General features: G+C 45.1%; 3 protein-coding genes across 5 annotated transcripts; 2 read left to right on the forward strand and 1 right to left on the reverse strand.

Annotated features, from left to right (window-relative positions):
- Positions 1 to 203: 203 nt before the first annotated feature.
- LOC131260366 (probable elongation factor 1-delta) lies at positions 204 to 2,938 on the forward strand. 2 transcript variants are annotated; one of them, XM_058262066.1, is made up of 5 exons: positions 204 to 383; positions 618 to 732; positions 880 to 1,467; positions 1,968 to 2,048; positions 2,123 to 2,938. In XM_058262066.1, the coding sequence occupies exons 2-5, from the start codon at positions 640 to 642 to the stop codon at positions 2,759 to 2,761; spliced, it is 1,401 nt and encodes a 466-aa protein (XP_058118049.1). In that variant the 5' UTR covers positions 204 to 383; positions 618 to 639; the 3' UTR covers positions 2,762 to 2,938. The 2 variants fall into 2 exon arrangements, with proteins under 2 accessions (XP_058118049.1, XP_058118050.1); XM_058262067.1 differs by lacking the exon at positions 880 to 1,467 and having other exon boundaries at positions 215 to 383.
- A 504-nt stretch (positions 2,939 to 3,442) lies between these two features.
- LOC131260890 (transcription factor IIIB 90 kDa subunit) lies at positions 3,443 to 26,470 on the forward strand. The gene is made up of 4 exons (XM_058262736.1): positions 3,443 to 3,967; positions 4,043 to 4,147; positions 24,471 to 25,736; positions 25,833 to 26,470. The coding sequence occupies exons 1-4, from the start codon at positions 3,529 to 3,531 to the stop codon at positions 25,964 to 25,966; spliced, it is 1,944 nt and encodes a 647-aa protein (XP_058118719.1). The 5' UTR covers positions 3,443 to 3,528; the 3' UTR covers positions 25,967 to 26,470.
- On the reverse strand, positions 4,848 to 15,017 carry LOC131260889 (BTB/POZ domain-containing protein 6-B-like). Of its 2 annotated transcripts, none has more exons than XM_058262734.1 (5): positions 14,573 to 15,017; positions 10,561 to 11,004; positions 10,253 to 10,400; positions 9,951 to 10,167; positions 4,848 to 7,549 (listed from the first exon to the last, which is right to left on the reverse strand). In XM_058262734.1, the coding sequence occupies exons 1-5, from the start codon at positions 15,015 to 15,017 to the stop codon at positions 6,320 to 6,322; spliced, it is 2,484 nt and encodes an 827-aa protein (XP_058118717.1). In that variant the 3' UTR covers positions 4,848 to 6,319. The 2 variants fall into 2 exon arrangements, with proteins under 2 accessions (XP_058118717.1, XP_058118718.1); XM_058262735.1 differs by lacking the exon at positions 14,573 to 15,017 and adding an exon at positions 11,699 to 12,206.
- Positions 26,471 to 27,081: the final 611 nt, after the last annotated feature.

The following is a 27,081-nucleotide window of genomic DNA, read 5'->3' on the forward strand; positions in this document are numbered from 1 at the left end:
GATTGTTGTTGGCAAACCCGACAATTGCATCCTCAATTTTTCGTTTTATATTTTTCGGTAGGTAACTTTAGTTGCAAATGTGGAGATAAATAAAGTGTCAACGTATTTTATAAATTTTCAAATTTCATATTGACAATTTTGACGTTTGATACGTCTACAAACTCCAACTTGTCCAACCTCCGGTGCTTCGTGTCCCGTCGTTTCATGCGCACGAAATTCGGTCTTTTCCACTCTGTCAGCGAACGAACGGCGTGTACATCGGATATCGAGCTCCAGCAGCACTCCGCGAGCGGAATTTATTGATTTTTCCCCTTTTTGCGCTTCAAAGCAAAATCGTTACCACGGTTTTTGTTCTGTTGTTAATAAATTCTTCCTGAAGCAAGGTAAGTGCAGATCAGCACAAAGTGCATCCAACATTGCGTATTTCGCGGGGAGGAAAAGATGTGTGGTTAGAAAGCGGAACCTCACCGCAAGGCAAAGTTGCACAAACTGGACACCGTGGCCGGTTCTTGCCCTACAGTTCTTGAAAAACGTCGGAAGGGCTGGTTCAGGGGTTCCGTTCTTCAGTTCGTTCAGTTAATCCATTATTTTTGGGACTTTTGTTCTCCTTCATACAGAGACTATTAATACGAGCGCAAAATGGCTACTACAGCACTGGCACACGAGAAACTCTGGACTGAGAAATCGACTATCGAGGCAGCGGAAAAGAAGTACTACGAGTACTTGTCGAAGGTAGGTAAAACAAACAGCTCTATGTTGCCGCTCTCCCAAATGTTCCGGATAGCCTTCCAGTGCCGAAAGTCCGTTTAGTAACAACATCGCTTGTGAAGCGACAATTTCCCTTTTCAATAATCGTACTAACCCCCCATTGTATGCAAGCTTTCCGTGGCGGGGAAGAAGATGGAGTCGCATGATGGCGCGGCAGTTGCAGAGGAACCGAAAATAGAACAACCAAAAAAAGCTAACGCTGCTGCTCAGCAGCAGCAGCAGCCAACAACGTCACCGCAAAAACAACCGCCGTCCGTGAAGACCGATGCCGCTCCGGTTGAACCGGCACCGGCGGTTGCCACCGACGCTCCGAAGTCCAAGAAGGACAAGAAAAAGAAGAACAAGGGCAAGAAAGATAGTACACCGACTGATACCGAGTCTTCCGAAAAGGCGGCCGTTAGCAGCAGCACCGTGCCAAATGTTACTGCGGTAGCTGTGGCGGTTCCTACGCAACCAGCATCCAAGCAGCAGCCGACTACGGCTGCTACCGAGCCGGAGGTGCAGAAGGAACCGGGCAAAAAGAAATCGAAGAAATCAAAGAAGTCCAAAGCACAGGAGGAGGTTGCGCCCGTACAGGATGTGAATGATAACAAGTACCAGGATAGCGTGATGGTACAACAGCAGAACGCCAAAAATCAGAAGGAAAAAGAAAACCTGGCCCACAAGCTGTGCGATAACATTACGGAGGAATTGAACAAGGTGGTCATGCTCAGGGCGTTCTTTATGTTCGCTTCAGTCTGCTCGAGTTTGATGGTTTTGTTATTGGTTCTTTTTGACTGGACAGTTTTGCTTCGGTTATAATTCGCTTCTCCTTTATTTTGTTTCATTTTCACTTCACATTTTTTTCTTCATTGAATAGTTGCTAATTTATTATTTAGGCCTTTTCATTTTTTGTAAATAGTTTCCTACAGACTCTTCCCTATATGTATGACGTTAAAGGGTGCTCTAATCTTCGACTTTCTGTTTTCGTGTGTGTTTGAAGGAGGCTATTGTTATATTTTTGAATATTTGATTTTAGTAACCCCCTTGATGCCGTTTACAAAAATTCGGTCAGGAAATTTGTTTCGTAGATAGTATATGTGCACTAAATTATTGAAGTTTTGTTTCAGCACATTTTTTGTTAAGATAGTGTTTTTGCTTAAACCATGAAAACATAGATTCCTCCAATGATTGATTTGATTCTTCTTTATATCTTTCAGATCAACTCCGTTCCTTCACAGTGCACTTTGGCTTCGGAAATCTCGAAAGCCAGACAACACATCAAGAATTCCCTCGAACGCGTAAGTGTTGAAATGGGGATGGTTTCTTTTTTTCACTTAGGCCTAATAAATGCAATATTCTCTTCCCCATACAGATGGATGGCATTGCCGCTTTGGCTGCCAGCCCCGGAGCAGAGCTGCTGGATCGTTTGTCCTCGGTGGAGAAGGAAAACGAAAAGCTGCGCTCGATTATTGACGGTCTGAACAACCTCGTCATCGATTTACACGAGCGCGTAAAGTCGCTGGAGTCGGGAGGTAGCAAACCTGCTGCCGCCACCGCCGCTGCCAAGCCTGCCGCTGCTCCTGCCAAGCCCGCCGCTGCGGCCACGAAGGATGATGACGAGGAAGACGATGATGTCGATCTGTTCGACTCGGACGAGGAGGGAGAGGATAAGGCTGCCGCCGAGCTGCGCGAGAAGCGTCTGGCTGAGTATGCTGCCAAGAAGTCCAAGAAACCGGCCCTGATCGCAAAGTCCAACGTCATCCTCGACGTCAAGCCTTGGGATGACGAAACCGATATGAAGCAGATGGAACAGGAGGTGCGCAAGATCACTGCCGACGGTCTGCTGCTCGGTGCGGCCAAGCTGGTGCCGCTGGCCTTCGGTATCCATAAGCTGCAGATTTCGTGCGTGATCGAGGACGACAAGATTTCCGTCGACTGGCTGCAGGAGGAGATCGAAAAGATTTCGGACTATGTGCAGAGCGCCGACATTGCCGCATTCAACAAAATTTAAACTTCCTCCCTGAGATCGGCAGCTTGATCCCGTAAGACATTTTTATCGATTTTAACATACAGTTTAGGACACCACGAGCCACGCAATTGCAACTAAAAACAAAAATACAAATACACGCTGCTCGTCCTCATTCTATCGTAGGGACGGTTGCTTCTTTCAAATTGAAAGTACATTTAATGGAATATTCTATCTTAAATCGTTGTAGTGACGGGCGTTGATCAAGTAAACACATTTTTCCACATCTTAGTAGTCGTCGTATTGGATGTTATTAAACGTAAGTGGCGAGCCAGGTGATACCAGCAAACGATAAACACACTACTCAACAACAAATGTACCAGTGTAAGGAAGATTAAAAAACATTAACGAGAAAAAGTTCGAAATGCAGTGCAATGATTAAAATTTAATGTTGTATGTGTTTTAAATTTGTATTCCTCTGGGAGCACAAAAGACTGAGAAATGTTATTTTTTATCGGGGTTTCAACTGCAGTCTGTCGAAACCAGACGAATTTGAAGGTCAGATTTTTCTTGAATGACTTCTTCTTCGTCCGCGTTTCATGAATGACAGATACCTGTTTACGTTACGCCATTGTTTTTGTTTTCCACATAGCATGCTCAGATGACAGTCCGTGCATGATCGCTTGTGTGTTTGGTGAAGATAAATTCTCGGTGGAAAAAGAAAAGTGGTTACTGGGAAAGTAATCAGCCGTGCGTGAATTGTCCACGACACCTCTTGGTTTGTGTTAGCAACCCAATAAGCAAACTCCAAAATGTCGTCCGGGCGGAAGTGCAATAATTGTGGAAGTGCCGATATCGAGGTGGACAATGCCCGCGGCGATGCGGTGTGTACGAATTGTGGATCGGTGCTGGAGGATAACATTATCGTGTCGGAGGTACAGTTCGAGGAAAATGCACATGGTGCGGCTAGTGCCGTCGGTCAGTTTGTGGCTTCCGATTCGCGCGGTGGTGCCACGGCGTACGGCAAGTTTCACGTCGGAACCGGGACGGAATCGCGTGAGGTCACGCTGCGAAAGGCACGCCATGGCATTACCCATCTGTGCAATCAGCTGCGGCTGAACAATCATTGCATCGATACGGCGTGCAATTTCTTTAAAATGGCCCTGATTCGGAACCTGACCCGTGGTCGCCGGAATACCCACATTTACGCTGCCTGCGTGTACATCACATGCCGCACGGAGGGTACATCACGTAAGTTCCGGGCCAGCATTTGTTAGAGCAGCTGTACACAAATGTGCGTACTGACTATATTGTTGTGCTTTGTAGATCTCCTCATCGACATAAGCGATGTGCTGCAAATATGTTGTTATGAACTTGGAAGGACCTACCTGAAGCTTTCACAATCACTGTGCATCAACATTCCTTCCATAGGTAAGTACATATGAATTTCAATTAAGTGTTACCACATCGCCTCTGTCCAAAACAGACTTTATGGGTTCGGTTCGGTGTCATTTCGGTGTCGGCAATTTTGTTGCGGAAAAGAACTTACATTTCATAAACCACCATCATTATGTCGCTTTCTTTTTGATGGATTTGGATATACCATATGGTCATCTGACGGTCAACGGTCTGACGGTTTGGGCCGTACTGAGTAATGGATGGTGGCCACAGATCCTTCACCCCAAAACGGGCAATTTTTCTGTAACCATTTCTGTGTATATAACGAGAAATGGCATGGAGCCACATCTTGGTGAAAAATAACATTTGACTTCGGGCTGTACCGTAGGTACGTACCTTATTGTCTTCTCAAAACCACCACTCCAAATTTGTACGATGGTGCAAACATTATTACGGTACTGGCCTTATCACACTGGTCCCCATTGGTGGCATTGACAAAGCCACTGTGCTGTCAAACGAGGGTGTGCTGGGGCAATGAGCTTTGTACCTCTTTGTTTCACTGTACCGCTCCGTCCCAGTGACCGCTTTTGGCTACACCTGGACGCAGGCCAGACTGCAGTTCAACGTGAGTTATGATTCATTGAAGCTTTTATCTTGTTTTGTAAGAAACCTTCTTCAGAAACATTTCTTTGCTCAAAACCAAACACCTCCCTTCCAATATTCATCTACAATAATTTATTCATTAATCATTCAAATTCAAAATATATTCATATGTGTGTATATTTATGTCTTTTCTCTGTCGATCATATTTACCGCCAGTCGTACCTTTACATTCTCTTCTTCGTTTTCTATTTTGAGTTGCTAATTTTTCAATTATTTCCCTGTTGCACATTGCACATTGTTTCGCTCTGGATAAGGACTCAGCGAAGGCCAACTTATACAAACATGTCAATTCATACACATCCAAATTTAAACTCAATAGGGTAATCCGTCTTGACGAATGGATCGGGTAACAGTAATTTTTTTTGTTTTGTCCGTAAATGCACAAATTCAACATAACCAACGTGGCTGGCGGGGGACGCAAGAATCCTTTTATAACAAAATATTCAAATTTACACGTAAAATAATATCAGTGCACTAACCCTAGCCCGGTGGCGCCGGCACGGTAAATTCAAATGATTCATGGCCGTTACATTGTAATCTTACTACATCGATCGTCATCTATCTGCACGTGTAGATTGTTTAGGATTTGCGATTTTTGCACTTTTGGTTCAACTTGTTCAGTATCATCATCATCACGTCTCACGCTGGCCTCCGTTACCCCAATGTTGCTTGCCGTTTCGTTTTCAAGAAGTTTCGGAACAGCCATTTCATCTGTGTGATTTTTGTTTATTATATTTGTTTGTTTAGTATCTTGCACCTAGTTTAGCTGTCGTACGCCTATCTTTTTATGTACGAGTCTCTTATCCCATCCATATAATCATCGCGTTCTCTTACACACTACAAAGGAAACCGTTTTCTTGTTCACACTCGTTCTCCAACGCACACGCGGGAAATTGATTCCGCGTTTGCTCATTTCTTCTACAAAATTCAAACTCTATATCTACTGTTTATGTTTATGCAAGATTTCGCTTCGTAGGCGATATAGCGTAAAATGAATGGCGGATGACAGTAGAAAAGGAAAGTAGAATAAAAAAAAAAAGAATAATTAAAACAGGACACCTCCGCCTTGGCCAGCGTATAATTCAAACCGGGCCGGTTCCATTGAACCAACTAAGATTAAGTCTTCTTGACGCGAATACACTTGTTGCTAATTTTGTAGCGATGAAAAAAAAAGAGGAATTAAAAAGGAAGACCTAAACCCACAAATTATACGAGCCATATTTTTGCTACTTATCCTTGTTTGACTAGCACTACTATTAGAACTAATGGTCTCAGAAGAATTGCCACTTTAATGAAACACATCTAACGGTTGATTTTGATCTGCCTAGTGCAGAGAAGAAAATGAATTACCATGGTAGTATTGTCCCCGGGATGGGAGCTGCTACTTATGTTTGTGTTTAAATGTGTACATATCGCTACGACTCTACGTAAAAAGGGTCGCCACTGATAAGAGAAAATATTATAGGAATAGACGTGCCTTCGTGCGAAAGAGGATTACGTTCCGCCGGTGTTAACTCCCATTCGCCAATAGTTCGCAAATATTCAGTCCGATGCGTCATTGTTGTTGGCCGACAGGGAACCGGCAGAAGCAGAGGCCGCACCTGTGACCGCTGGTTGAAGCCAGTTTGCCTGGCTGGCGGCGGTACCGTTAGATCCAGCGGAACTATTTTCACTTTCCCCACCATTCCCAAATGAGCCAGCGTTTGCGGAACCACCAGGGTTTGTAATGGTCGAGGCTGAACTGCCCGCTCCCATCAGCAGTAGGCCACCGTGGGTCGATGCGGTCGAAGACGATACATTTGTGCTGCCTCCAGCGCCGTTGCTTGTAACCTTTGCGTGGCTACCATTGCCATTGCCGGACGTATGGCCACTCTTGGCGCCGGCATGGTTATTGTTGATCGTATTGTTGCTCGCACTCGTGCTGATGCTGTTGTTGTTCTGCTGGCTAACACCCATCGGTCCGTAGAAGATAAGTTCCGGTATCTGGCCACCCTGGACGCCCGTGCCGTTCGTGCTCTCGGAGGAACACTGAAACTGGAACGTAACCGTACCGACGCACACCTCGCTCATACCCTCCTGGCCGAAGAAGCTCAGCTCGGTCCCGTCCAGTACGACCGACGCGGTGTAGAAGCATTCCGGCTCGATCTGGATCGGCGTCTCGAAGAACACTTGGAACGTGTTGCTCGAACCATCTGAGAAGAATTTGGTACTATTTTCCGCCAGCACCCGACCGAGCCGCTTCAGCTCGATCTTCACGTCGTAGTCGGCCGCCCCGGTCGACGAACCGTACAGCCCGAAACCGACGATAAAGATACGTTTGTCCACGGAGAACTGTATCGAATCGCAGCGACCCCGGTAGCGCCACTGGTTGCTGCGGTACGCGCAGGAGTAAAACCGATGGCACACCTGTGTCTTCAGACCGCACCGCGGCTGCACCGGGAACGTCAGCTTTGGTTTGTTTTTGGCGGTAAAGTTGAGGAAAATGTCGATTGTCTCCTGGTTGGTGAGGATGCCCAGCTGCGCCACCCGGTTGGCGAACTCTTCGAGCGTCATCGTCGGAATGCGAATCAGGTACAGGGCTTGGCCGAGCAGCTGGCGCTTGTTCGATGACGTTGGCTCGATGTCCATCTTAGTGCAGGCACCGTGTGCCCAGCTGAGGGCCGCTTCGAACAGGTGGATCTCCTTGCAGTTGAGCGTTTCACGCGCTAGGATCGTTTCGAACGTTTTCAGATCAATGTCGGCAAAACCTTCCGCCTTGATTGCCATTTCCGCCTGCGGAGTGAGAGCAAAAGGAAAAACGTTGGAGATGCGCACTGGGGTGGGGAGGAGGGAGTAGGTCATTGGAGGATGGGGGATAGCTTTTGGCTGCGAGATGTTAAAGGGTTCGGTGTTGGCACTGGAAACCATTCCCAATTCATAATGGACCATTATGGGGTGAAATCAATGATCACTAGATGAATTCCACAGCAAAGTCAAGATAGAAGAAAGCGTCAGGATTGGGGCATAAAAGTCAATGACAAAGATATCAAACTTGGCAAAGGATTTTGTATTAGCGGAAACTAATATCAACGGTAGAGAAAAAGGATTTTTCCGACCAGACACGACACGAACTAAGGATAATTAAAACTGCAATATTTTAGTTTTTCTTTTACAATCAATTCATTTTCATTTTCCTTCTTCGAGTTAGAAAACCTACGGTAAAATATAGGTACAGGGTTTTCTTTTGTCTCTTTTTTTCTGCGGTCTATGCTGTTTCTCCTTTCCCTTTAAAAGCGACGCCAATAACGATGAAAACTTGCTACACATTTATAAATTCGACTAATGGCCTTAATATAAGAGCTCCCTGACGGAAATGCCTCCTTACTTCGTTCTGTGCTTATTTGAATGATATGACCATTCGACTTATTCGGGACGCTGTAGGATCTGCTTTCTGGCTAGTTGAGCTGGTGTGTGCATTTTCCTATCGATTTTCATCTGCTCTGTGCTCGTGGGATGGTAATCTCGTTTATAACGAATCCCGTGGCAGAGTTACACTGGACCGCTTTTTCATGTTGCTCCTTCCTTCACTCATCGAATGATATGTTACAAAATCGGTTTTTAAAATACACTTGCCGTGGCAAACAATCAAATACTTTCACACACCACATACACACAGGCCACGGGAACATTAGAAACAAAACGGAACGGGGAGTACAAAACTAAACCTAAACACATCGAGACACAACACACTGACGGGGGAGGAAATCATAAGCGAGGATAAACCAATCAACAAATTAACATTCAGAGTTCGGTTCCTTTCATCGGTGATTTCAATCAAACCACGTTAAATAGAGATAATGCTTGTTGAGGGATTTGTTCTTCCTATGTATATGGTATAACAAAGCGTTTCCTTCTCCTTTTCTTCGTCTTATCCTCGAAACATTGCATCAAATCAGGGAAATGGGTCATTCAAAAAACTTAAAATATTGCAGTTTTACATTTTATAAGACAAATCTATTAATAAGCACCTGAAGCTAAGGGGTAAATGGTAAGACATATTGTTAAAAATATAGGTTGAAAATCGAACTCGCAGCCATCACTTGTTGCCAAACAATCGCAGCATAAAAACCAGGAAGGAACTGCAGAAGCAATGAATAGTTCGTTTCCAGATGTTTGAAACATATTTACCACAAATCAAATGTGTCATACCATTTTTAGTTACAGATTTAACATTAATCCATGGCCCGATATAGCTCTAATATTTCTCGTAAACACACTTCCTTACAATATGAAATGTCCAGATTAGCATGTTACTTTTAAGTATTTAAATTTTGCCGTCCTTTGAGCAATTTCTTTCCATCTCGAGTATGGCCATGTATTGAATGGTAGAGAGACACTTAAAGTACATCAATGCACATTTAGATTGAAGATGAAGGGTCACACATTATAGGCTGCCAAAAAGAACGTGACTGGCGTGAAAAAGTTCGGTATTGCACGTTTTAATTAAAATGTTTACTTTTTGGATATTTATTTTACTGAATAGGGGACTAAGTAATGATACGGAGAAAATGTATGGTTGGAAAAAGAAGTATTTTTCAGCCGGTCACGCCCTTGTTGAGCAGACGGTTTGCAGCTGTAGGTGGTTGCACATTGGGTTGGCATAATGGCAGTAGAAGGTAGAACACCCCGGGGAAGGTGCTGGATCATTTGAACGCTGCATGTTTTATGATTTGGCCTATCTACAGGCTCGTGTTCGCGTGACGCATTATCATCAGGCACAAACGAGTGTGATCTTTTAAAGCAACGATTTACCATCCAACCCGTTGTTATCGTCGACCCCCGAAGGGGTTAGGACGGTAAAACTAAGCGGGACCGTTCCACTGCTGCTGGTGGACATGGCGGCCGAGCCACCGGCAGAGGTCGAGCTGCCGGAACATTCGTCCTCTTCCGGCGACTCTACCACACCCAACCCATTGTTGTTCGTCGGTGACGAAGGCATGCTGCTGCTGCTACCACCAGCCAGCGAGCAGCCCCGCAAAGCGGCCGACAAAGCAACGTGGTTCCTATCAACTACGGGGCATCGGAAGCTAGCGCTACTGCTGTTACTACGGTTTCTAATGCTACTACTAATGGTGGATTTGGTGGTGGTGGTGGTGGTAGTGGTAGTGGCGGTGATAGTACTATCACGACATACCTGTGCGTCGATCACCTCCCAGCAGCGCTGCATCAGATCCGGTTCTTCGAACAGGCGCGACTGGCTGAGCAGCAAGCAGGCGTTCTTTGCGGTGAGACTAGTTTCCAGATAGTTGACGCACGCCCGGGCCAGATGGGGCACGATGTACTTCTTGGCGACGTACAGTGTCGCTAGCACGTTGTCGGCTTCGAGCTGAATTTCATCACAGTACAGATACCTGTGTGGTGTGAGATGAGGAGGAACATGCCAAGCATAAATTTAGGTTATCGTATTGGTCCCCATTTTGCGGTGTCAGGTCTTACTTGAGCAGCGTTAAAAAGGCCCCCGGTTCTACGTCCGGGACCTTGATCTCCTGCTTATTTTCGGCCAGCCCACCGTAGAACATGGCGTAGAAAACGGAGCTTCCCGTCGCTAGTACGTACTTGTGGGCCGGAATCGTTTGAACTTGCTCTGGAAAGTGACAACAAGGGAGAGGAAGATGAGAACGCAGAAGAAAAAAAAACAAATGGCAGAGAAAATATTCATGGACACAATTACGTAATCGACATCCTTGAACGGAAGCCAAGGGTGGGGGAATGATGATTATGATGATGATGGGAAGGCAACTTACCGTCGGACCCGACGATGAACCGGATGTCGGCCATCAGATCGTTGTTAAACATGGCGGCATTGCGTTCGCGCACGGTTGATTTGTTGGCCTGCCAGTTCGGATCGGCCGTATCGGCAGCGGTCGTACTGTTGATAACGCTGTGGCCGCCAAAACCGATTCCTCCACCGCTTGCGCCACCGGTACCACCGCCCGCACCGTTAATTCCGTTCGCAAGACAGAACGAGGTGGAACTGAGTGCACCGGGTGATGCGATCGTCGGCGATGATGGGGCACTGCTCGGTTGCGTCACCTGCATGTTCTCTAGCCGCACGTTCTGGTTGCCTGCATTGGCTGCCGCGGCGACACCAGCAGCAGCACCACCCGCAGTAGCTGCGGCAGCGGGACCACCACCGCTGGCACCAGCACTGATCTGATGGAACGGGGCCAACACATTGAACATCTCAACTGCAACGATGCGAAATATAAAACAGACACTTCATTTAGTACGGCACCATTATGATTAATCTCTTTGCTCCATCGTTCTCCCGCAAACCATCAACATTGGAAAGTGTACTGTAGGGCGAGAGAAGGATAATATCGAAGCAAGCGCTGCTGAACACTGCCTGTCTATCTGTCTGCCGCCCTCGGACCGTATATTATTGGCCCTTATTTGCGCATTCTGGCACACCACACCACCAATGGGGCGGCGATGACGTCACAATGCACCGCCTGGTGGTGATTAGCATAAAACTAGTGGAGTAGAAAAGGGCCGCACTGCATCCCAACACACACGTACATATGCGCGTATCACGCAATGCTGCTACATCGAGCTCTCGCTAATTCGGGAAAAAGTTCTGGGGGTCTTCGGGAGAGCATCCGAAGGCCCCCCCCACCCATTCCGCAAACATTCGTTTTGCTTTCCCTCTTCGCTTCGGTAAGGCTGGTATTTTTCCGGGCGTTTATCAATTATAATTGATTTTCCATCGCATCATCTGCGACGACTCCGCAGGCCATTCATTCGATCGATCGATGCCTGATGGTGTTCCCCGCACCAGCGTTCAAATAGAAACAACACAAATATGTCCTCAACAAACATCAAGCGAAGACAGACATGCACACACGAAACAATCACAAAACACTTAAAGGGAAATTCGCTTACTATTGTGGTACGGAAAGACGGAAAATATCTGCTCCTCATTTCGCTTCATTGGACGCTGAGAAATTTTTGCGTACAGGTTGGACATAGTCGTACCGCCCTGTTGTGTGTGTGTGCGCTTTTGTATTTTGTTCGGATTGTTCTTTTCCCTCGGGTATGTGGATGACCCGTATGCCGTCGCGGGCTGCTTTCGCGAAGATCCTATCTATCTCATCCACTGGGTATCCAACTAAAGTAGTCCCGGGGGCTGATGTAGTCCACTCGTTTGCTTCTCGACCGATTGCGACTGCTTTTCACAGTGGTTTGGCAAACTAAACGCACCCCCACAACGGAACGGAAGGATATTGCAACTACACTAGGATTCGGGGATGGGTGTTGTGAGCGAATGTGGGCAACTTTAGCGAAAAACGCACGGCTCCATCGTCATCATCACGCACGGTACAAAATACACCTCGCACATCAGACAGCCATCTTAGTTTTCTCGAATATCTGGAGAAGCAGCTCGCTACACCCAGTCCAACCCCGGATACTGCGATTGTTGTGCGTTTTGGAGCAGTGAAGGGAACTGTAGCTGTATGAGTCTAGTTACAAAAGCTAGGTACGGGTGTTGATTATCGAAACTAGGTCCACACAATGTTTATCCCTAAAACTATGTAATGTAATTTAAAAAATATCCGCGTTTTTACTGAAATGTTGGAAAAAATCTCCAACAGTTTGAGTATTTTTTATCGCTGTCCCTTAATCTCATACACCCATGTAGATTATTTTGCTCCAGCTACTTTTTCAAAGTAGGTAGGTACCGTCTCGTTACATCTCATTCAGTTACTTTCGAGACTCTCCAGATCTCAAAGAGAAACGCCGATGTGTGAGTGCAATGCATTTTGTTTACATCGCATGCAGGTGCTTACGAGGTGCGAGGAAAAATACTATTTTTCTTTACAAATAGCTGAAATTACGAGCATTGTAAACAATCCTTCCATTGATGTGAAGGTGAATGTTCAAAATGCAAGCCAACGAAAGAACATTGATTGTGAAGGAAAGATATAAAGAAGGATTGAACTTAAATTTGTCGGAAACTACCAATTTATTAATAACGTATTAGTCCTTCGGCCGATTTTAATGATTGACCCCTTAAATGAAAGGTATTTTCAAGGCAAACAACTTTGTCTACAAACTATGTTGTTATCTATGGGATTTTTGAAGAAATAAGCCATTCAAACACGCATCACATTGATAATTACCGGTTCGTTAGACAATCGCAGCTCCCTTTCGTTTGTGTTTGTGTGATGCTGAATTTTTCTCTTTGAAATGATTTTTAATTTGCGAGAGAGGTTTTGTTCCGCCGAGAGAAAAAGAAGACAAAGAGTGGAGGGACTTCTCAATATTTTTCTGTCGTTTGTCAGTTTTGATTTCTGTTTTGATTATCCTTCGTGACAACGCAACATATGATGACATTCAACAAAATGTGTACAGAGTTTTTGCACATAGAACGGTATCATTGAAACCTTCGCACCACATGTAACTATTCTCTGCCTTTTTGGTGAAATAACGCTTCTTTCTTCTGCACTAGCGTAAGATAAACCCGTCTGTCCTTTTTGTACATTTACGGTTAGATCTAAAAATGGCCAACATCTGGCCGCCGGCCAGTACAGTTCTTGTACCGTTGGTTTGTGTGCTCGAAAACGTGTTTTGGCAAATTAACGTTGTCAAACGACGAAAAAAATCTACGCTGAATGTAAAGGTTGAATCTGGAGCAGTACCTTGACCTTTCGCTACGCGGTTGGATCGGCGTGGCATCGGCCGATGAATAATTTATAGCCCGGTGTTGTTCAATGTCGCCAATGACGTTAATATATGCACTTTAAAACGTTCGTCACGTGCCCGTGAAATTTGCGTTTGTTTGGTAGATAAGGCTAATGGTTGCTCAAGCCAAATGCGGTTTATTTCAGTGTTAATCACTTCTGCAAGGATGTGTCGAAGGATGTATTACAAATATAATTTTCTTAAGTTTTTAGGTATGACAAAATATGATAAGATTTTTTGGGCCAATATTTTGAATTTTGTATATTGCAATTGGTATGAAAACTGAAATAATTACACCCTTTTTCATCAACTTCGTTCATCCTACGAGTGAGTAGAATATATGGATTAGAATTTGATCGTATCATGGCAATCGATTGAACGAGTCATTAAGCGTGGAAGAGGACAAACAAGCGCACCTCGGACAGGCACCGAACGATGGACTTTCGCAACCGCACACAAACAATTACGCTTATTATCCATAGCTTCACTATGCCGAAGGAAACATACTTGGTGTTACACTATAAGTACCAACTATCGATTTGGGTTTTATGTAATAACAAATGATTCAATATTCAGCATTTTCTTGTTTGATATTCGAAAATACCGAATGGAAATGTTCTTGATGAAGTTTTCAATTTGAAAAACAATCCACGTAGTTTTTGTCGTAAAATTAATAATGGGTAATTGGTTTGGACAAACCCGAGAAATTGTCATACTAACTAAAAAAATAATTTTTTTTTTCAATTTATATTATAGCACGAGTCACGGTTTGCTTGAAGCTAATTATGAATGCTAAAATTATGAAGCTAATTATAATATGTTTCACAAATTTTATCAAAATTGTTGTACCACAATATCTCTAGTGTTTAACGACCCTTTGAAGATTCTATTCACAGTGAGGTAGAACTACTTCTACAGGAAAGTATGGAACTCAACAATCGATTTCGTCATCGACTATCAGTAAATTATCCTTGTACACTGCACTTCAGCACATAAAACCATGACACCGGGGGAGGGCGTAAGCCGGCGGGAAAATAGAAAGTAATAGATTGGGTCACATAAAACCGCACTTACCGGGAATGCCGCCGTCACAGTTCTCCATCAGGTCGGCCAGCATTAGATTCTCGTAGTTTCGTTCACCGTACTCGACGACCGGATCGTACCGATTGACGTATCCTCGGGCGGCCACACGTCGTACCTTGCGACGACGCCGTACCGGCCCACCGGCTCGCTGCTGCCCCGCGAGCCCTTCCCCTGCATTCACCGGGCGCCCTTGAACTTCCCCCTCTTCCTCCTCCTCCTCCTCCTCCTCGTCGTCCTCGTCGTCGTTGGTTTTCACGCCGAGCCCCTGCAGCAGGATCTTCGCGCCCGAGTCCACCTTCTTCAGGTTGTCGACCAGATCGCAGTGGCTGAGTGTCGCGTACCAGGCCGTCGAGTAGCCCACGATCCAGTGCAGCACCTGGCGGCCGAAGTGATCGGCAAGTGAATCGTTCGGCACGGCTGCAATTGCGTCCACCATGGTGCAGTGCTCGTTACCTCTCTCTTTCTCTCTATATGTCCTCCCTTCTCACTTTCTCACCACGGCAAGTTCACGTGCGAAGGATCACGGTCCAAGTAAGGCTCTAGGTGGATGCGCACATCAAAACAGAGCACACTAGACGGGTGTGTTTACCTAAACACCATCCGTACCACCTTACCACCCGACACTAAGTGGACGCGGAAATCTTACGCAAAACCGAGACGAGAGTTCCGTAGACGGTTCACCGAGAAGCTTCCACACTTGGCTGCCCTTTGTCCCGGGCGCTGTGAAGTGATCTCGCTAGCCACCACCGATCGTTGCTTTCGCTGATTTGCACCGCACACTCACTTGAGCACGCACGATCACTTGACTGTCGCGTGTTAACGATGGCACAACGGTGGGAAATGGAAACAGTCGTGTCTCCGGACGGCACATTCGCACACATTCGCGACCCTTTCTGCTTATCACCGGCGACTGCGGAGATGCAACTCATGCAAACGACAATGTAGTGACAGCAGCATCACGTCTGGCATCACTGAACTGCTTCCGTTTGCACCTTGCTCTGGTAGGTATTACCGGACAGACGGGGGGAGCACTTGGTAGAGTTTTTTAATCTGTAAAGAGAGTGAAAGGGTGGAGTAAAAATGTTAACAAATAGTAATTAAACACCGTAGCGAATGTGTCAACAAAAGACAACACGTTTGATTGAATGAATAAACGATCGGTATTCGTGATCGTAAGCGATCACATTGACCCCATTAAGGGTCTCGACTTCGCAGGTTCACGCACTTGACACACAACACGAAAGGTACTAAATCGGAGTCGGGAAGAAATATAAACAGGAAAACGAGAAGGAAACGGAAAGTGACAGTGGCAGGAGCAGTGTGCCATGGGAAAGCAAAACAACACCTGCACCTACTTGTTGTTACGACAGTCGCCGGCTGTGACCGATTGGACACTGCCGGCGGATCCCGGTAAACTCACACACTGTGTGCGCTTGCGTTAATGCCCATGTATCGTGTTGGAAGTGGTCCTTTCCTCCTTCCCCTCTCCCGTCCCCGTCTCCATCGGCCGGCAAGCCTGCAACGCAGCTGAATTTGCAAGCTGACAATGAATAAGTAATGGCCGCGGTCGCGAACTGGGACGGGTGGGGGTTTGGGGGTCAATTCTGCCGCGCGACCACTAATGGAGCTCAATTTGACCTGGTTTCGTTGCGGAACGGGGTGGAATTGGTTCTCCCCCCCTCCCCTCCTCCACGCCACTGGTCAGAGTCCGCTCCAGGGTGGTGTCCTGGTTGGTGTCCTGTCCCCCGTTATCGTCGACCCGCGGGGTGTGGGAAACAAAACACACAGGGATGTGTGGTGGTCGTTGTAGGTGCTGCTGCACTTGCGAGTCGCGGCGCACACGAGAGACCAGCTATAAACGATTGCTAATAATCAATTGGGCCCCGCGAGGGGTGGGGAAAAGGCGTGAGGTGTCTTGGTGGTAAGACGAACCGAGTCAGCACACGACAATAATAAACCGTGCTCCGTCCGTCGTCCCTTCCGAGCGTCGATGATTGATAAAACCGCGAATGCCGGGGTGCCAAGCGCTGGAGACGACGATGGGCCACGATAATACACTGTTTGTTTCGTTTGTTAGGTTTTTTTCCCCGTCGCTCGGCTCGTTTGTGTATCGTTTGCGCCTCAGGATGGTGCATTGTTTGGTGTGTGTTGCCTTAAGTAGACGGTCTGAATTCCAGCTTGTTGACCTCTGGCCAGGCGCGAGATATCGCCGCAGTGCCTTCTATTCGAACGCTACGAATGCGCCTTATCCGATAAGGCGTAGATAAGGAGGGGTTTCGGTTGTGCGTTAAAATTAACTTCTGACTGCCACTGTGGCTTGACTGTCAAGCTGCTAAGGGGGCAATACCGCCTGCGTTGCCAAACGTTTTCAAATAAAGATTGCAGGTCTGCTGAGATTTGGTAGCGAAGCCCTTTATCAAAGCTGGCTCGCTACTCACCGAATTGGATGTAATTTTCTATGAAAGAAGCGTCGACTAGCAGTGAAAGTTCTTGATGGTATTTTTTCCCCTCCTTGTTTAAGATAGAAATAATCGGTTATGAAACAAATGTCGAGTGATCAAAGTATTTCTTTGTAAGATTCTTTGAAATATAGAGAAAATTGGAAAAATAATGAAAATTTATAAAATTCTTAACGTGACTTAATTTTCTCGTACAACCCGCTTGAGTAACACAGTTCAGTTTACGAATGATGCATAAGATACGTTGAAAACATAAAACGGGGAATTTCAATATTACAACAAAAATACTTTATGGGGGGAGGGTTAGAGAAAACAGGCATGGAATGAAATTAAGGGTAATAATAATATTTAGATGAATATTGACAAATTCTTTTTTAACTATGAAAACATGAATTTATTTTTTAAATATTTATATTTCAAAAACAATAAGAGAAATAGCAATTATTGAACATAAAGTGCGCACATATTGTACAACTGAAAGCAATATATCTATGCATCATTTTTTAATCGTCACCCGTGGCACTTAGCTATTGTGGGAGTAAAAGTTGGTCTTCCCTTTTTAGTGATAGGATGGAAATGGAAGTAAGATAGACGGGAACACTTGTTTGACCACGTCTTATTAACCATTCGTCCCATAGAAATAAAGCGACCTTGACCAAATGACGAACGGTCCAAGCGTTTAAGTAAATGTAGAACATAATCTTGTGTTTCTAAACAAAGAGCATTTTATCTCTTTCTGTTTTTCTTTTTCAGCATAACAATTTATCTTTGTCCAGTTGTTATCGATAGTATTGTGACGGTTATTATTGGAATTGTAAACGTTACCGAGCGTCACGATGTTTGAAGAACCTCCGAGATCATCTCTGATCAGGTACGAGTTTGCTCTGCGAGTTTATAAAGTTCACGGCTGTTCAAACTCCTAATCAAACATCATCGTACACAGAGCGTTTGGTCGAGTGTTTGCGTTTGTATTTACTATGTATCCTAGCCACGATACTTCCTCCTTCCGGATGCATCGACCTCTAAATGGAAAACATACACTCGCTTGCGTGTACGAGCGATCGAGAGTACCTTCGAGAAGCACAAACCGGTTGCAAACCAGCCGCTGAAAACCAGAATGTGCACCATTCAGGGAGAGCGTGGGGGTTTATATGTTGCAAGATTAATAGTGTGCCAGTACACCAAACGGTCGATAGACACTGTCCGTGGTGGGAGAGAGGAGGGTAGTGGAAATCTCCAACATTAATGTTCGCAACCTAACCGGCATTATTATGCAACGTGTGAGCAAGCGAGGGGACAATTGCAAACAACATCGTTGTCCGTTGCGCAACCCGTCTCCTAATGCGCGTCCCCTAACATTGCACTGCACCGGAGAGCGATGTCGATCGGTGCAGGAGGGTGCGCTGGATCGAGCGTTCAGTTTTCAGGCTGCACATCACTTTCTCCTTCGCTACGCTACTATTCCTGCGAGATTCACTTTCGATCTAAGACTGGAAAGAAAATTAAGGAGCGGCGGTCTGGGGTGTGTATCATGGCGTTCGATTTGGTTTCAATCCGTTTTCTTCTCCGGCGTGGTATCGGCGTCTCTTCTAACACCGTCCTATTTGCTCTTGGCAGAGCTTATTTGAAACAAATTGTCCCCAATCGGCAGTTGGCGCCGTAGCCTTTCGGCCTTACCCGCATGTGCTCCTTTTTACTCTCGGTAAACATTGTTGGGCTGCCTGCCAACGGGGAGACCTTTTTCGAGGCGAAAACCATTGCCTGGTTCAATACCTGCGGTTGTTTAACGATGACACTCGGTGCACATACGGGGGACCACCCTCCCGGGGCACGAATGGTATTGTCACGCAATAGGCGTAATAGCTGGCGGTTCACCAAATGTCGGTTATGACGCAAAGCGTGTTGGTGGTACTTTGCGTACGCACTTGCATTTGATGCGTCGGAGTAGGGAACGACAGGTACCACATACCTAAGTAACCGCTACTATGGTTTATAACATTTTTTACACCGCACGTTCCTTACGCCTTTCGAAAGGGATGATCGTTTGTACTCGATCGTGGCACATTTTTTTCACTTTTGCTCCTCCCTTACTCCTAGGTGTTTGAAATGCACCGGCACGGAAATCGTATTGCATAATCCACTCCTCTTACCGTGTCTGTAACTATCCGTGCGTGACCTGAGCGTGTCTCATTCCCTTCGCGTGTAGGAGGAGATAAGAATCCCGCTGCACGTTTTGTGGCATTTGATTTGTGAAAAACAATCTTGCATTCAGTACCTCGAACTGAAAAAAAGAAAATTGGTTCATGATAGTCTCAAGACGTGACGTTTTTAACAACTTCAAAATCCAATAACGAAAAACGAAAAAATTCAAAATCCAATCTTTGTAATAAAATCTGATATTTAAACAACAATACAGTTAAAACCTACGTAAAATATTTATTCAGTGTTTAAGTTCAATCAAATGGACACCGGAATAAATATATAATTATGTTGAAACTCTAAATTAATTTACTAATTTTAATACCTATACATAAAAACAATAAATCCTCTGCGCATGATTTTTAAATTATTTACAAGCAACCTTAGAATAGGTGAATAAATTATCAGTGTAAAATGGAAATTTTCCAATTCTCACATATCAATATTTGCTTGGAAAATTACGCTAATAAAACCCAACCTTTTTGGCGTTGACGTGGGTTTTTCAAGGTCGGAGCTCGCACTATCAATCATTCGACATTTTGTCTCCGTTTTGCTTCTGATTCACACAACCGGTCTTTTCTACGACTTAATCAGACGATGATTTGAAAGTAAGTTAGGGGCCAAAAGGGAGCAAAAACGTGATCTCGTTTGTTTAAAGTAACAGTAAAACTGTGTCAACATAGCTTGGCTGCCAAAAGTTAATCACTATGCCGGTTCTCTGGTTGAAAATGTGATCGAACCGAAGCAATCCAAAGCCCGTCTTGTCACTGCCACTATCTGACCTTTTCGGTCGCGGACTGCTGACTTTGACTTGGCAACTGCACAGCGCAAGGTTGCACCCGCAAGCGTCACTACCAGCGGCGGCATTCCGATCTCAACGCGGGCCTCACGAGATACACGCGAACTGAAAATTATGTTTTTTGGATAAACAAAAAAACTAAAACCTCGATGAACCGTTAAGGGGCAGCATTGCAGAGGGTAGCATTTATAAGGCAAAAAACAAAAAAAAACTTATCTTGTCGCCTCCTTACGAGCCCCGAAGGACGAGCTGTCGGCGGCGCGGACGAAAGTAGTTAAAGACAAAACAAAAACAACTACGAAAAATGCGTCTGAAGGTCTCTCTCCGCTAGGCCTCTGTCCACAGCGCGTGGTTGTGGGGTATTGATGTGAAATTAAATTCTTGCCCCAGTGGTTCGATGAGTGCCCACACGGCGTACCGTTGCAGTGTAGCGATTCATCGTGGAGAGCACACGCACAAAGTGCTCTTCGTAAGGAGGGGGTTCGTCGCTTGTTGAAGTTCTTTGTTTGTGAACGAGAAAGAAGTTGTGGCGCCGTGTTGTGTAGATGGCAGCTAGCCGACTCCAACCCATCTGGGATTTTGAAATACTTTCTGGTATAGATAGTTCTTCGAAAATAAAGTAAAATAGATATGTAAGTGTGTAGCATATGAGTGTAGCACAACTTAAATTTTAAACTATTGGGAAAATTGTCGAGGTGATTAATATATTTTCATCTTATAATTCGATGAAAATGTTCTCTTCTCATCTGAACTGACCTAGCACAACTTTTATCTTAAAAAAGTGGCAAAAGTGTTTTGTACGGATTGCAATCCATTCTCTTTCCTCCTCGCCTCGCCCCCAACCCTACGATCGGTGGTTGTTTACGTTCCCTTTCGATGCACAAAAAGGCCAACCAAGAACCAAGTCGACGGCGAACGTGCATTCGAGAGCAAGAACGCATTATGTCACAGCGCAAAACCGGAATCCAAAGAATCGTCTCGAAGCACGCCCTCGTTTTGCCGGTAAAATTGTCCCCACGCGGTGCACCGAGACTGTTCGCGAGCCTTTTTCTTCACCCCCGTTGCTTTGGCGATGGCCACGAGCTCCAATGACACAGTTACAGTATGGCGAGAAACAAAACCAATCTCACCTTCGCAGCAAGAACTAAGCCGCAGAACGTAAACCATTCCTTTGCTGGGTCACTACCCTTGATTCGCGCCATAAGTTGTGCCTTCGCGTACCAATTCCGTCAACGATTCTGTCAATGATGGCTATAAATTTACCGCCATTTGCCTTCACACTAACGTGCGGTGCAGATTTCCACAGTTTGCCTTTTTTCCCCTTATTGAAACGATTCACGATGGACTCGCGATCGGGGATCGCATGCGATCTGCGAGAGGATGGGAGGATGAATGATTTTTCGGTGGCATCCACAGGAGAATAAAAAAAACTACCATGAACGAAAACCGGTCTACGTCTCGCAACATCACCACCGTACCCTGCACTACCCTTTGCCACTAGGCCGAGCGCGGGGTCACACTTGACTACGGTTTTTGGGGATCGCTTTTTTTTGGCTACTACCTTCTTATTTCACGGTCAGCTGTTTGCCTTTTTTTTAACACGATCGACTTGATCTCGACTTTTTTATGTCCGTTTGTTTCGTGCATAACTTTGGGGCTGGTGTTTTTGCGCGTTCACCACATTTGGCTGGCGTCACGTTTTGAAGGTCTTCTGCATACCGGACGACGGACTTGCCCGGGTAGCCGGAGGACAGTGGTCAGCTCTTGGGAAAGGGGTGGAGGGAAGGATGAGAGGGAGGAGAAGATCGAAACGATCCGGTTCCTTTTGCGTTGGTTTATGGGAGTGCCTTTTTTCTTCCGTTTTCAAAATTGGGTAATACTGGGCCCGCAGAATGCATGGCGATGGTTGTTATATTTATTTTTCAAACGCTTCCGGTGGCAATTCGTGAGTTCAATGAAGCAATACAAAACAATCTGCACCTTACCATGTGTCGCATTATTAAGCTGTCATTCTCCGAAGCGTGGGCAACTAAATTTTGCGCATGGAATCGTGCATTAAACTTTCCAAAATTATTTAAGCTATTGGGTTCCTAAAAATGTTTTCCAATTTAAACATTCCCGTTGAAGCGTTAACAAAAATGGTTTGAACGTTATAATACCCCTGCCAAACCGAATCGGTCGAATTGAGATCTAACAGCAAAGAGACTGTACGGACACGTCTATATTACCGTAATAAATTGATGACTCGTTCGTCTGATAAGTTTCAGGACTACGCAATTTATGCTCATTTCAACTGGCACTGACATTGTTTAAGATCTAAAAACCTCACGGAACAACATAATTCTACAAGCACATCAAACAAAAACACATTCCTTAAATTAAACGCTTTGCGTTATTCTAGTTCGTCTTTTTTCGATGATTTTACATTGTTCTATAATCGGCATGGTGTTGAAAGGTCCGCGTGGTCTCTGTAAACACTTTATACTCACCCAACTTTATTTTTTTCGTGACGCTGACGCCCTTTTTCCTGCTGTTCTAAACGATGAGTTAAGCTTGTTGATCTGGCAAACACATTTTAAGGCGCCGTCCACTCTCACTGAATCGCGTGCGTTCGCTTGGGATGGACGGTGGAACGCTACTGACGGTCCGTCGTCGTTGCTGGCGCAGCCCGTAGCCACCGCTGCTTCAAACGACAAACAACAGCAAGCCGGTCGACCTACAGCTGCCCGGTGCCTATGGGCTGGCGACGGCGTTTTGCATCCCCTACTACTCGCGAAGCCCCGCGAACACAAACACAATCGCGATCATTTCGCCGCGTTCGTTTGTCGCTGGCTTGCGATACTTTGCTCTCGACGAGCAGTTGGTTGTTGTTGAATTGGTCTCTTATGGATGAAGCGGTTTTTCTTGGGCGTAGAGGAGCTTCACTGAGAGCAACAGTGCCTTTATTTTGCACCCCCACCCTCGGAGATCGTAATGGTATTGAGAACTAAAGGGGTGGGGGGGGGGGGGGGGAGGGGGGGGAGAGGCAGTGCATACGATGCTTGATGTTGCAACCGCAGCGGTTGCATTCAATTGCATGTGCTTTCGGTACTCGTACCCACGTGCACCATCGATCGAAGGTTAGGTGTGGAAAAGTATTGAAATATTCCGCCCGAATCGACAACGATCCTGCATGATGCGGTGTTGCGTCCGGTTGATTGATACAGCCTCGATCGGATGTTTGCTACACTTCGGCGAGCGCCAGGTGTATCTTAGATTTGATTTTTAATTTCTGTTTTTCCGACCATGGGGTTTCGTTTTTTTTCTCTGGCCCTGGCCGAAGCGATACATGTATTTGTTGTCGTTTATAAATTAACGGTAACCCTGAAAGGAGGCAAAATTAAGCATTAAACATCCGACCGCGTGAGGACGGATGCTTCGCAACGTTTTTGAGCGTTAGTGTGTGACGAATTTGGAGCTGTGACGAAACGCACGGTGTGGGAGGAAAACAAGAATTTGATTAATCAAACTCCAACATTGCTTTCTTATCTTTCATCTACATAACTCTAGGTGACTTTTGCACCGGAACCAACGATGTGTCGATTGTTGAATGAAAAGCACTCCCCACCAAAGCTGAATAACTCCATACGTTATGCTGGGAAAAAATAGTGCAAAAGAAAAGCAGGAACTAGTTTAAAATGCAGCAGAAAAGTGCATCATAGCACGAAAACTAGTCAGTCACTTTCCGGTTCGATGTATGAGTATTGGGGCAATTTCTGCACGCTGCGTTTAGGAAACGATGGGAAGAAACTACCGGTCGCTTTTACTTTCTTCCCTTTTTTGTTGGAAGTTTTTGTTCCGTTTGAGTGTTTTTTTCGTTGGTTTTCTTTGGCTTCTTTCCTGACGTAATTTTAATGTTATTTTTGCTGTATTTTCAATTAATTTTGTTTGTCTTAATCATGTATGCCGGTATCAAGTTAGTCAACTGCTACAGAAAAACACATAAAATGTAAAATATATGATTTCCATAAATAATTAGTTGTTGTTAATTCCAGTTGTCAATACATCAGGCAAGTCATCAATACTAGACTACGGATTCGCAAAGCGAGTGTACTAGAAATTATTGACTTTTATTCGCAAAGTTTAAACTAACACACATTTTTTCCTTGTGTTTGTAACTATGCTAACTGCAAGTAAAATATGTCGTCGGTGGTTATTTTTTCAAAATGTAATTACATAAAATACAAATGTAATAATAGGAATAGAATGCTTCTACAGATTGTATGATGTGGAGGTTAATTACTTTTCCTATGTAATTAAGATGTTTCCACACAATAATCTTTGTTCTACCAATGAATCTCTACACATAGTTTAATTAAACGGAATCGTTGGGTCTGATTTAGATTGCATTTGCTACTACCGGTACTAACTGAAGTTTTACTCGTTTTTTTAGATCCCTGCATCTACATCATGCGATACGCGAACAAACTGGAATTCAAAGAGAAAACCCATGAAGTCTCGATGACAGCGCAACGGTTGGTGCAGCGGATGAAAAAGGATTCCATACACTCCGGTAGGCGACCGTCGGGCCTTTGTGGGGCCGCCCTACTGCTTGCCGCCCGAATGCATGACTTCAGCCGAACGCCGAACGATATCGTACGGATCGTGAAAATCCACGAGTCTACGCTGCGCAAACGCTTGTTCGAGTTCGGCGAGACGCCGAGCAGTGCGCTGACCGTGGACGAGTTTATGGCGGTCGATCTCGAGGCGGAACAGGATCCACCGGCATTCAAGGCCGCTCGCAAGAAGGACAAAGAGCGCCTGCTGAAGCTGGAGGAGCAGACGACCGAGTTTAACCAGCTGCAGGCTGAAATAGACGCAGCCCTCGATCGGGCGATAAATCGCAATACCAAAAAGCGTTTGGCCGGGGTGGACTTTGACGAGCTGCATGAGACGAATAAGTTTATCGAAGAGTCTACGATGGACGTGATAAGCACCTGTCTAGGCGATGCGGCGGAAAACAACAGCGTCGAAATACCGGAAAGCAAACCGCAGCTACTGGAGGGAATTAAACCGGACCTGAAGGCGATCTGCGCTCAGGGTCGTGGGCCGGAATCGGAAGAACCGGTGGCAGGGGATGGAGTGCTGATAACGGAAGATTTAGATGACGATGAAATCGATGGTTACATAATGACCGAGGAGGAAGCAAACACGAAGAACGTCCTGTGGCAGAAGCTGAACGAGGAGTATCTCAGGGATGTCAAGATAAAGGAGGAACGGCTTGCGAAGGAGCGGGAAGAGGGTAAACCGGAGAAGAAGAAACGTCGTACAGCAAAGAAGAAACATATCGGTCCATCGCCTTCGGCCCGCGAGGCCATCGAAAAGATACTGCAGGAGAAGAAGATATCCACTAAGATTAACTACGACATTCTGAAGACGCTGACCGACGACACGGTGGCCATGCCATCCGCCTCGGAAGCTGCCGTTGGCGTCGAACAGCCGGAAGCAAGTGAAATCGATCTTCTTTCCAGGGTACGCCCGAAAGCAGAAAAGTTCGTCACCAGTGCTGGGGGAACCGACGGAGTCGTTGGCAGCTCGAAACCGACACCCAACTTTGGAGCTTCTTCAAGAAGGAAACACCTTGCCCCAGCTACCCTACCGGTGGTTTCGTCAGCCAGTGGGGGTGTGGAGGTCGAAGAAACAATTAAAATCAAAACCGGTAACCATTTGTTGGTGGCATTAACATCGACCTTTAACTTATGCTTCGGTCTCCGTTGCACACGATAAGCTGACTGATTGATCTTTGTACTTGCAGATGGAATGGACGATTACGATGACGAGGCGGATGCAGAACCGGAACCCGAGCCAGAACCGGAACACAAATCGCTCGCAGATATGTTAAACACGGGCGAAGATGATGATTACTACGGATATGATGACGAATATTAGGCTATTATTTTGATACCCACTGGTGTATATTAGTATTTAGAATGTTTAAATCGGCCCATGAGCGCCGGAGCTCACCACCTCGACGACGTGGGTTAGAGTCCTAACCGAGACCGGACCCACCCATGTACGAGTGGACTGACTATCAACGTTACACATAGGGAAAAATTCTCGTAAGCCCTTAACCTGTCCGTTATGACAGGTATGATCAACACGGTCGTTATGCCAAGAAGAAGAATAATGGTAAAAATGACTCTCTCATAGTACATTATCATTAGAAATAATCCAAATATACTAGGGTGCGATAGAATCATCCAGTGAAGCGTCTAATAAATAGTGAAAGGAAATAGTTATCGTACGTTAACCCCTTCACAGTCCTGCCAAGTTGAAAAAAGGGATGAAATTTTTTTACATTTTTTTACTTGCATTTTTGCATATTTTTTGGTCCAGAACCGAAGAAAAAATGATATTTTCCTAATTTTGTTGGGATTTTATTGATTAAATGATGATCAGTTTGTACAGTGACCGGCAGTAAAAAGTGCCCACTTCGAATTTTGTTGATTTTCGCTCAATATTTTTTTCTCAATCCAACTAAATATACTGCAAGTATTTTTCGTATATTGATTTACATATTTCACATAAAATCCACTAATGAGTAAGCGAAAACAAACATATTTTGATTTTGAGAAAAAAATAATAAAAAAAAGAATCTAAAAAAACAGTGACAAGAAAAAGTGCCCACTTTTAAAATTAGAGCTTTGCATAAACTTTTCCATTGAGGGCTAACCAATTTATTGCGTTTTAATATTTTTTAGGTTTGTTAGCACCATTTCTGATATTTATACATGTATGATCACGTGTTTAATTCATATTTGGTTGTATATATACAATTTGTTAATATCAGGTTTTGGTATCTCATTAATTTGAGTGTTACAAGAAATTACCTTGCATAAAATATGTGTTATGACACTCATTTACATTGAAGTAATTCATTCAAAGCACGAAATCCACAAGGCAGCGGTAGGAAAAATCACAATGAAATTTTAAACGTAGGCGGATCGCCCTGGTAGGGGAGACATGTGCAAAACAGATGCACGCATGGACACTAAGATCATTCG

The sequence above is a fragment of the Anopheles coustani genome, chromosome 3, assembly GCF_943734705.1.
Source record: "Anopheles coustani chromosome 3, idAnoCousDA_361_x.2, whole genome shotgun sequence".
Taxonomy (NCBI): domain Eukaryota; kingdom Metazoa; phylum Arthropoda; class Insecta; order Diptera; family Culicidae; genus Anopheles; species Anopheles coustani.